This window comes from Schistocerca americana, chromosome 4 (assembly GCF_021461395.2).
Source record: "Schistocerca americana isolate TAMUIC-IGC-003095 chromosome 4, iqSchAmer2.1, whole genome shotgun sequence".
NCBI lineage: Eukaryota > Metazoa > Arthropoda > Insecta > Orthoptera > Acrididae > Schistocerca > Schistocerca americana.
Window position 1 is genome coordinate 301,729,909 of NC_060122.1, and position 12,016 is coordinate 301,741,924.

A 12,016-nucleotide genomic window follows, 5' to 3' on the forward strand; every position below is an offset into this window, starting at 1 on the left:
GTATGCATCTGGGGACCAACTCAAAACTTCAAACTGCTACTGTCTTTCTTCCTGGTCCATTCTCACACTATCCTATCAGTACTATCACCACTGAGAGGATGGTTATAGTGGATAGAATGGAGTGTTATCCATTCTCTCAGGATTGTTATTGCCCATAAATACGAGGGTTATTCCAAAAGTAAGGTCCGGTTATAAAAAAAAAATCAAAACTAAAATGTTTTTTCAAAACAATTGTTTTATTTACATTCCTTACATCTTTATCTATTTTTCTACATAACTTCCATACTTATTTAAACATTTGTCACATCGTTCAACAAGCTTTTGAATGCCCATGTTATAGAAATCGGCCGCCTGTGGCGATAACCAGTCCTTAACTGCTTCTTTCACTTCATCATCTGTGTCGAAGCGCTTGCCGCCGAGAAACTCCTTTAAGTAACGGAACAGGTGGAAATCACTTGGCGCCAGGTCCGGACTGTAAGGAGGATGGTCCATCTGTTCCCATCCAAATTTCTTGATCAGAGCTTGCGTTTCATTTGCAGTGTGGGGTCTGGCATTGTCATGCAACAACAAGATTCCAGACGACAAAAGACCACGTCGCTTATTCTGGATTGCACGTCGAAGTTTAGTCAGGGTAGCGCAGTAGGCGGCTTTATTAATCGTTGTTCCTCTCTCCATAAAGTCGACTAACAATACTCCACGTCTATCCCAGAACACAGTCGCCATAACCTTACGTGTTGAGATTGTCTGCTTTGCCTTGACCTTGACTGGCGATGACGTGTGACGCCATTGCACTGACTGACGTTTAGACTCTGGAGTGATGTGAGAAACCCATGTCTCATCCCCTGTGACAACATTGTCTAAAAGACTGTCACCTTCCTTATGATATCGCTCCAAAAACTCAAGAGCAAAAGCCATTCTTTTCATTCGTTGGGGCTCAGTAAGCAGCCTGGGAACCCAACGGGCACACAATTTGTGAAACTTCAAATGTTCAGACACAATTCTGTACAAAGTTGTTCTACTCACATTCAGAAAATGCATGTCTACATCTGTAATAGTGAATCGGCGATCTTCACGAATTTTTTTGTCAACCGCATTGACCAAATCGTCTGAAATCACTGATGGTCGGCCACACCGTGGTTCATCGTGCACATTATCCCGTCCTTCATTAAAAGCTCGCACCCACTTGCGCACTTTACTGTCGCTCATTATGTTAGGACCGTACACTTCAGTAATCTGCCGATGGATTTCCGCCGCTGAATTGTTTCTTGCAGACAAAAACCGTATCACTGCCCTTACTTCACAATCGGCGGGCTGATCAATTGTCTTAAACATTGTAAAGTGACACTGTGAACTACACTCAGCAACAGTAACAAAACGAATGGCGGCGTTTGACGCGCAAGGCTTGCCAGGAGTCGGCGCGCATGCGTGTTTTGTCATTGGCGCCAAATTTCAATAGTTACGGCGAATCGGACCTTACTTTTGGAATAACCCTCGTATTTTGCTTGTAGTGTCATAATCTGTTTTTTTGTTTCCAGTCTCCCAAACACATCATCATCTGTACTCAGATTTCATCACTTTCAGCAAAAATCTTTTTATACCAGCATTTCTGGATCTTGGAAACAGGTAAAAGTCATTTGGTACAATACCTGACTGCAAGAACCATGCAGCCAAACTTGTCACATAGTTCAGTACGTCCAATATATCACCATTCCTGGCAGTTAATTTTGGAGCACATGATACAGTTTTTGTAACGTCTCACAGTAGAGATAATAATGTCAGAGTTGTGAAGATTGGTCTCACAGAGGTGGACAGGGTTAATTATAATTGTCATCACCAGTTCATTATGACAGCTGTGACACATGCGTGAAGTTGTTGCAGTGTGCTCCTAAGAGCAAGCAGTATCTGTACGGTGTCTGCTGTCTTCTGAAGCCCACTTGAAGAAACTATATTCCACTAATAAGGTCTCCGAATTGTTTATGATATATTGTCACTGACCACCATCAGAAACTGTTAGAACACCCAACTGTTCTTTGGAATATTGTTTACTAAATAGCCCATAATACTTACAGTGTGTCCTCAGTGTACAATTTTGAGAGTAAGTATATGCTGTTCTGAAAGATAGTTATCAAGATTCTTCTTTTTCTTTGTTGACCTAATTAGACCATTCTTGAATGTCACATATTCTCAGATTTGTGATGAAACATTCAAATTTTATCATCTATCACAATACAATTCAAAATATTTTGCTACTTATTCACTGCATAGACCGAGCGAGGTGGCGCAGTGGTTAGACACTGGACTCGCATTCGGGAGGACGACGGTTCAATCCCGCGTCCGGCCATCCTGATTTAGGTTTTCCGTGATTTCCCTAAATCACTCCAGGCAAATGCCGGGATGGTTCCTCTGAAAGGGCACGGCCGACTTCCTTCCCCATCCTTCCCTAATCCGATGAGACCGATGACCACGCTGTCTGGTCTCCTTCCCCAAAACAACCAACCAACCAACCACTGCATAGACTACACATTTGAGCAGTATGTGTTATCCACTTTTTTAACTTACTTCTTGAGCAAAACAGTGTCATGCCTTTCACTGAGCGACAAAGGTCATGGGGTAGTGATACGCACAAATACAGATGGTGATAGTATCATGTACACAAGGTATAAAAGGGCAGTGCATTGGCAGAGCGGTCATTTGTACTCATGTGATTCTTGTGGAAAGGTTTTCATCATGATTATGGCCACACAACGGGTATCAGTAGACTTTGAACGTGGGATGGTAGTTGGAGCTGGATCCATGGGACACTCCATTTCGAAAAATTGTTAGGGAATTCAATATTCCGAGATCCATAGTGTCAAGGATGTGCTGGGAATACCAAATTTCACTCATTACCTCTCACCAAGAACAATGTGCTGGCCGATGGACTTCACGTAACTACCAAGAGCAGTGGCATTTTCCTAGGATAGTTATTGCTAACACACCAGCAACACTGTGTGAAATAACCACAGAAATCAATGTGGGACATATGATGAACATATCATAAAGAAATTTGGTGTTAATGGGCTATGGCAGTGGACGACTGATGCGAGTGCCTTTGCTAACTGCACAAAGTCGACTGCAATGCCTCTCCTGTGCTCATGACCATATGGGTTGGACCTCAGAGGATTGGAAAACTGTGGCATCACCAGATGAGTCCCAGTTTCGGTTTTTAAGAGCTGATGGTAGGATTTGAATGTGGCACAGACCTCATTGAGCCATGGACCCAAGTTGTCAACAAGGCACTGTGCAAGCAGGTGGTGGCTCCATAATGGTACAGGCTGTATTTAAATGGACTGGACTGGGTGCTCCAGTCCAACTGAACCAGTCATTGACTAGAAATGCTTTTGTTTGGTTACTTAGAGACCCTTTGCAGCCATTCATGGGCTTCACATTCCCAAATAATGATGGATATTTTATGGATGACAGTGCGCCATGTCACTGGGCTACAGTTGTTCATGACTGGTTTGAAGAACATTCTGGACAAACTGAGTGAATGGTTTGGGCATCCTGATCACCCAACATAATCCCATCAAACATTTATGGGACCTAATTGAGACATCATTTCATGCACGAAATCCTGCATTGCCAACACTTCCGCAATTATGGATGGCTATAGAGATGGTGCGGCTCAGTATTTCCGAAGGGGACTTCCAATGAATACTGAGTCCATGCCACATGTAGTCGCTGCACTACAGCAGGCAAAATGGGGCTCCAACATGATAATAGGTGGTATCGCATAGCTTTTGTCACCTCAGTATACCTTCCAGTGTATGCACAATCCATAGCTATTTATCCTCTACTAATTTCTGTCATGTATCATTTTCTTCCTCTTCGTCCCATTCATTGTTTTCTCATAGCTAATGAAACCAGTTGCCCTTCAAGGGAGAAGTTGTTATGCCTTTGGTTTGATTTTGCACTTCATGTTCTGTACGGTATATATACCACCTTCTGAAGGAATGAGAAGTGGTCTGTTTTTCCAAAACTTCTGTTTGATGGCTTTTTAGGTATGTTATTCTTAGTTCTGGAAAATTAAACTTATGTATTATCAGAGAGTGTGCCAAGTTTTTACTATCTTTTACAAAACATCTGGATTATCTAAAGTGACCAGATTTAAAAAATATTGATTCAGCTGATGTACTGAAGCCAACAGAAAATGTTTATCTGCTCTTTAAGACAAGGCTTTACATAAAGTATGCATCACATATATATCTTTTTTCCCGTATGACTCTGGTCTCCTTTCCATAGAAAGCAGTCCAAAACCAGCAACAGCAGATAACAGTTCTTTGTCAGAACTGCAACAAGAAAGACAGAGAGTAGAAGAGCTAACTCAGGAATTGCAGAGAACTCAAGAAAGGCTACAGCAGTTGGAACAGACAGCAAAGGTGCATTTACTGTCGGAGTCTTATGTTCAACCCCAACAGCAAATTGTTCATGTTGTTGAGATCCCTCATTCACAAGGTGAGCAATAGTAGTTATTACATCTATGAGATATATTTGAAGAAATTTTTCATTACTTACCTAGATGATTAACATCTTTGCTATTTTTGCAGTCAACTTCATAAAGGTGATCAGAAATCCATATATAATTCATGGAACATGATGTTTGTTCAATTATGGAAACAAACACATGTACATTGAGGTAGTCAGCCTTTAAAGCCCGTGATGTTTTCTATTACAACTGTTTATGGAGTTTCACTATGCTATAATGAAAAACATTTATTGATTAGAAAGCATGGTATTTGTTTTTGCCATGCAAGCAGCAAGAGGCATATATTAATGTTTTTGATATTATTTACGTGCATGGAATATAAAAGGTAAAAGTGTCAGTACAATTCTGCTGCACTGGATGTTTGTTCATCGGAGAAACCCGAAACCTTTGTAGTGAACATTACTACATTTAGTGCTGTGCAGTATTCATTCATATATTGTGTTTTGTAGATCCCATCAAGAGGGAGAACCTTCAAGGATGTGAAACAAGTCAAGGTGTACATTAAAGAAAGACAAGAAAGTGATGAAAACTTAATCTATATATTATATTAACAACAAATGAGCACCATACTGATTATTGCTATTCAAACTCTAAAATAATTGAGTGAATTAGAAAGAAAGTTGATAATTTGAGGAAAAAAAGTCTGTTGCTTTCTCAGTTTCACTATATAGCTGCTGTTTATGTGCTGTTAGTAGCTAAATATTGACTAGTTTAGAATTGTATTGTTGAAAGAAAATATTTCCTTAAATCTTTAAATATTGAGTCCCCCTTACAGTACAGTACTACTTGGCATGTAGGTTTATAGCAAACACTGCTACTTATCAGCAACATGGAAAGGATAAATTGCCACTAACCACATAGAGGAGGTGTTGAGTTGCAGACTGCCACAGTGAAGAGATTACTACAAATATTTAATATTTTCAACAGAGCCCTTCCTCAGAAGAAGAACTCTCTCACATTCACAGACCAACAACTTACACACATGTGGCTATTGCCTCCAGTTGCGACTGCACCTGGTGTGAGCAGCAATTTGCTGTGGGTGATAGGGTTGAGGAGGATAACTGTGTCCGAAAGTTTAAACATTTGTAGTATTCTTGTCATTGTGCCTGGCTGTAACTCAACACTTCATCTGTGTGGTGAATAGTAATACATCCATTCCATATTGTTGGTATTAAATCCTACTGTTTCCATTGTCTGCTTTTGCTTAACTGCTACGTGTCATGTAGCTAACAGAACTTGTCAATCCCTGAATCCAGGTATGTATTCAAATAATTTGCAAAATGAGTGGCTAATGAGATATGTTTTTAGTTTTCTTTTGAGCTGTTAGGGTTTTGTTATGTCCTGCTTTATGTTAGATGAGAGCTTGTTGAAAATTAACTCCGTTCTAAACAAGAAGGTAAAGTGTACATGAAACCTGTTTTTGTGTCTCATATTGTGACACTGCAAACGACAGTTCGCTGAAACTGATTTTGTAACATCATCAACAAAAATGATCAAGGATTAAATGTATTTGGAAGTGAGTGTAAGAATTCTAAGATCCATAAAAAGGCTTCTGCAAGATGCACCTTATCTGCTTTACTCAATATTCTTGCTGCTCCCTTGTGCTGTAGATGCACTGCCACAGAAGATAATTTTAAAAGTAAACAGTGAGTGACAAGGTATAAAAAGGCCAACACTCTTGTCATTAGGTCAACACAATGAGAAATGCGTCTAAAGGCCTAACATGCTGAAATGAACCTCCTGATTAGTTTGTCTGTGTGTTGATTCCATTATTACTTGTTATCCAGTTGAACTCGAGGAATTTTTCACTGTGTGTTTCATTTAGTATATGACCATTAATGTCTGCTTATTTTACTAACTGGTTGCTATTGCTTGTTTCGAAATTGCATGACACAAGCCTTTGTGAGATTGAGATATAAACAGTTAGCTGTGAACTACTTGTTGACCTTCTCAGCTATCATCTGAGTTTTGTCTGGAAGAATAGAGTTTGGATACTTGATTAAAATGCTTGTATCACCAACAAACTTTACATTTTTGAAAAGTCGTTTTAAGTCACTGGAAGATCATGTAAATGGGTTACAAATAAGATTGGGCCAAGCACAAATCCTTGTGGCATTACACATGTTATGCTTCCCCATTCTGAGGTAAGTCTGAGACCGTCTGTTAATGAGATCCTCTGCTTTCTGTTATGAAGGTAAAGTTTCATCCATGCAACAGGTATTCCATTAATGCCATAATATTGTAATTTGTGTAGTAGAATTTTGTAATGTTGGGAGGAGTGATGTAGTTCTGTAATTAGAAGTGGTTTGTTTATCTCCAGTTTTGTAGATGGATGTTGTTACAGCATCTCTAAATTTTTGCCAGAAAATATGCTCAGAGTTATTGATTCTTTACAAAATTAGCTTAACACTTAACTCACGAGGTGTCTCTCAGATTGTGTGAAAATTTTCAGATTCACTCATCGAGGTTGGTTGTGGCAAAATGCTTCTACATTCCCCCTACTCTCAAATTGGCAGCCCTACAATGTTTTGTTGTCAGTTGCATTGTCACCTTGTTGTTGTCATACATTATTGATAGTTGTTAGAGCCTCCTAGACCACGCCTCGTGAACTATGTAGCTGTTTTCTTCAGTAAAATATGGTATAATACAAAATTTGTTTGCAAGAATGTGGCAATTTTAACTTTCCCAAGTTTGATGAAATTGTTAGATGGCATACAAAGGAAGGATTCAGTGCTACAGATCAAGAAATAGATGAAAAATATTATTATTTTACCAGAAGACATTAGGATAATTGTGGTGGGGATCTGTCTGTTTCTCCAGTGAAATACTTGAAGTGTTGGTTAAAATCAAAGGAGTTTTGAGTGATGATAAGAAAAATGTAGATTCCGGCAATGAATGTCAATTTTGTACACTACCTATTGAGTGGAATTTTTATGTGCAAATTTAAACCCTGGAATTTAGTTTTATGTGTAAATTTACTTGCTTCAGAGATAATATAAATTTTTAAAACATAAAATTCAGTTCTGTAATAGCTCATTTATGTTAACATGACATGAATTAAAAATTTCAAATAATTTGCACCTTAAATCTTTATTTAAACATAGGGGTTACAGGAAGGTCACTTCATGAGTTAAGGGTTAAGGTTAATCCCGTCAAGTCAGCACAAGATTCCAATATTCCATTAGAAACACTGTTGTAGCCAGCAGAATTATAACCGTCTTAGTGACCTGATAAATTCTGTAATCTCCTTAGTGGTTCTATTTTGAAACTGTTATTCGATGATAGTGCATGCACCTTCCACAATAGTAATTCTGTTGTATCTGTATTTGGTTTTTATCATGGGTGCAGTGTTTGCCGTCACTGTGAGGAAGTAATCATTGAATTCGGTGACCAAAGAGTATAAAGTGCTACCATGTCTGCCAGGTGGTGGCTCAATTTTGTTGGGTCACTGTGTTTGTTTCTCTCATATTTAATAATGATCCAAAACTGTTTTGTGATATTCTTGGCATGTTTATTGTTTGATCTTAGTACAGGATTTCTGCTTTTTTAATTATACATTTGAGGATTTTACCATACTAGTGGCAATGCTATTTTAAATATTTACTGTTGTTTGTTGTCCGAATTACATTTATCTCTCTCTATTTTAATCCCAGGAGTTTTCCACTCGTTATCTTTGGTTCCAATCTATTTTGTCCTTATTTGTTTTAGGGGAAAACAAGACTCAAACTGTAAACAAAAAGTTACGTTTTCCATTAACACTGTCTGTTTTACAATTTTATCCTCAACATTCTTCCCATACTCTCTGTATAAACATTATAATCAAGTCATTGTTTATGATTATGTGATAGAGTACTTTTTCATGTAATCTTGTCATGTTTCACCTTTATGACTTCAAGTCAATGCCTAAAACCGAGCCCTATTATTTAAAAGTGAGTGGTAAAATAAAGTTATTGTCCATTTCGTTGGGGGCCTGCAGCATATTATACGCCATTATAAGACATAATGAAAATGAATGCTCCAGAAATAGCTGCAGTAAGGTAATATGTTTCTTTAAATATTTTACATGACAGGTCTGTTTCAGCTTATAGCCATTGTCAAGTGACCTGTGAAAATAACATTGGTAAGATTATGTTTATGAACATATGATGGAATAACTTTATATTGTAGGCTTCATCTGTTGTACCTAATTGCTTCAATAAACTTCAGTAATTTAATCTCCAAATGTAGAAATTGCAGAATGTTCTCAATTATTTCATATGACACTGTCGTCCATGGTTCCCATTCTGTTGGGCCCACAGCATAATTTACGTCAGTATAAGACAAAAGTCATAATGAAAATAAATGCTCCAAAATTAGCTGCAGTTTCGGCTTGTCATTATCAAGTTATTGGCTCATTTGATGTTTGATGGTTATTCGATAAAGGCATAAATTCCATATTGTGAGAATCTGTTCATGGCTTTCAGTTAATTGTGGTTAGCACTTTAAAAGAAAAAAAAGAAAAATTTCTCAGTCTCCAGATTAGTACTTTGACTTTGAAACTTCAGTCCTGCATATCCTACCACACTAACATTCTCTAAAGATTCCAGTTTGTAAATTATTACGTAATGCAACATAGCAGTTTTGCATTAACAGCAGCATATTGCTCTCTTATTTATTTTATCAAAAATTGTGATGGTAAAAAAGAGAAGGAAAGGGAAGAAAAAAGAAAAAAAGGTGGAGGATTGATTCAGAAGTAAGTTTTGAAGGTAGGACATGAGGTACCGAGAGAAGTAAAGCTGCGAGTGTGGGTTGTGAGTCAAGCTCTGTTATAAGAGCACTTGCCTGCGAAAGCCAAAGGTTCTAGGTTTGAGTACCGGTCTGACATACAGTTTAAATCTGCCAGAAAGTTTGAAGGGAGTAACTGTTGTTATGTTTAAATGACATGACAGACTCAAATTATTAGAATGATACTAGTAGCATTCTTTTGTTCAGCAAGAAGCACTTACTCTCCGTTGCATGATGCGCACCAAATGCTAATTTTCACAATGAGAATTATATAATTTTCACAATGAGTATTATATAAATAAAATATATCACTAATATTCTTTATAGGAGAAAGACAACACAGCTTCAATGAAAATTCATAGCTGTACAAAGATTGTTGTACAAAGATATGGGACATTTTATGATTATATCAATACAAAATGCAAGCATAATGTAGTACCTAAAGAGAGACAGAACAAATAAATCTTGCAATACAGTATGTTAAAATATTAAAACTATATGAGTGTACACCAAAAATGTTGTGATTGAGAGTAATAGCACAGTCTATGTCATATGGACAAGCTGGTGAATGTGGTGAATAGAAAAAAAAGGGGGGTGAGAAAGAAGTCTGTGGAATGTGGTGTTGACTGGTTATAACAAGCTTGTTACCTAATGGTGAGAGAAATAATAAATCTGGTGCTATTTTAATAAGGGTGAATTATGGAATTGTGTTTGGTCAAGAAGGACCAGATCAGAGTTCTTTGACTAGTGTTTATTAGTGGCCAGTATTTCAAGTAATGTTAGTTTTCTGCCTTTAGTTCCTTTATGGAAAATGATCAAAATTTACATCATACAAATGAAATTCATTCAGAACATTTTCAGCAAAGGTGGAATCTTTCTTTTTCAGTCTCCAACTCATTTCATGCTGTTAGTGTAGTAGTTGTAGCCCTACCTGATTGACCTAAATATAATTTGCCACAGAGATTGCAGGAAATTGTATAAATTCCATTCTGTTCTAAAGGTGGAATGTTATCTTTACTGTTGAACACAAGGTTGGCAACAGTATTCCTAGTGTAAAAAGCTGGAGTATATTTCCTGGATTTTAATTTCCTGGCAAGAATATGTGAAGTCCTACCCACACATAACATGGGGGCTCATTTGTTATCAGTGTGAATTTGTGCTATCTGAGGTGGATAAGAGAGTGCTGTTATCCTCTGTCTCTTCTTTTTCCCAAGTGTCTTCTCAGTTAGAGTAGAACTATAACAATTGCCGTATGCTATTTATTTAATTATTTTCAATTCATTTTCATAATCTGGCTTGGTTTGTGATATAGATAGTAGGCTGTGCACCACCACACTCTTGTGAATTAGATGTATTTGTCAAAGAAGATTCGCGTGCCAATAACAAACCTGATATGCCTCCACAAGAAAGCTAAAATCAAATGGTTATCTCAACTGAAATGAGCCCCAACAACCTGTAAATGTCAATAGTTTGCAGAACATGTCATTAACTTATCACGTCTAAATTTTTGTTCTGAAGAATTCCAGATTTTAAATAAGGAATTAAATATGCTATGCAATCCAGTATTTCTGAAAAACAGCTACACATTCTGAAAGCGGATCTTGAATATTCTTTGCCAGAGATGTATCTACGAAACATCTGGTAGCTGATGAACTAAAAACTGTAAATGCAGATATATTGTTACCTGAGTTAGGTAACAATCCCACAGTGAAATATGCTATGGAAGTGGAGAACCTTATTAAAACTTGCAAATCTGTATTTACAGATAGTGATTCCAAATACCTAATAGACTATACCATTCCACCTAGTGCAAAATTAGTCTCATTTTATGTTAGCAGCCTGTTTTCCAATATTCTTGTTTCAGATGCAATGGAAATTTTAACAGAATTGTTACACAAAACCGTAACGTATCCAGTGGTGACAGAAGATGTAAGGATAGAAATTGAAACATGCTTAAAGCAAAATTATTTCCAATTTCAACTGGCTCCCTTCAATCAAACAGATGGGTTACAGTAGGATCCCCATAGAGCCCCTCATTAGCTTAAATGTTTACGGATAATTTTGGGCAAACATTTTTAGATTAAGACCATCTGAGTTCTAAAATATAGTATTGGACTAGGCAGTGGATGATGTACTGTGCTTGTGGACAAATACCACCTAACAGCTAAATAATTTTTTGCAACATTTGAATGCATACCACAGTACAATCAAATTTACAATGAAGTTGGGAGGAGACTCTATCACCTGTTTAGACGTCACCATTGACATCAGTAAGCAACAGCATTTATTTAAGATATTGCAGGAAAGTAACTTCAATAGACACAGTAAAACCAGCCAATTCACAGCATCCTATAATACACAAACATGCAGCCTTCCACTCCATGGTGTGGTGCCTACTCTCTATATACAATCCAGACCAGATTTTGCAAATGAATGGAAAGTAATTAAAGAAAGACCATATAGCAAAGGTTATAGTTGTACCCTAATTGACAACATTCTCAGTAAATAGAAGAGACAGAGGATAACAGCACTCCTTTATCCTCCTCAGACAGCACAAAGCCACACTAACAACAAATGGGCCCCCATGGTACATGTGCGTAGGACTTCACATGTTCTTACCTGGAGACTAAAATCGAGGAACTATACTCCAGTTTTTTACACTAGGAATACTGTTGCCCACTTTCTCTTCAGCAGTAAAGATAGGGTTCCGCATTTAGAATGGAGTGG

At 37.5% G+C, this 12,016-nt stretch overlaps 1 protein-coding gene across 3 annotated transcripts in view; it reads left to right on the forward strand.

The window, feature by feature from the left end:
- Nucleotides 1-12,016, forward strand: part of LOC124613245 — a 160,652-nt gene that overhangs the window by 117,167 nt on the left and 31,469 nt on the right. For all 3 annotated transcript variants that reach the window (XM_047141928.1, XM_047141929.1, XM_047141930.1), the window contains one exon: nt 4,282-4,494. In XM_047141928.1, coding sequence (XP_046997884.1) covers nt 4,282-4,494 — 213 coding nt within the window. The remainder of the gene's footprint in view (nt 1-4,281; nt 4,495-12,016) is intronic.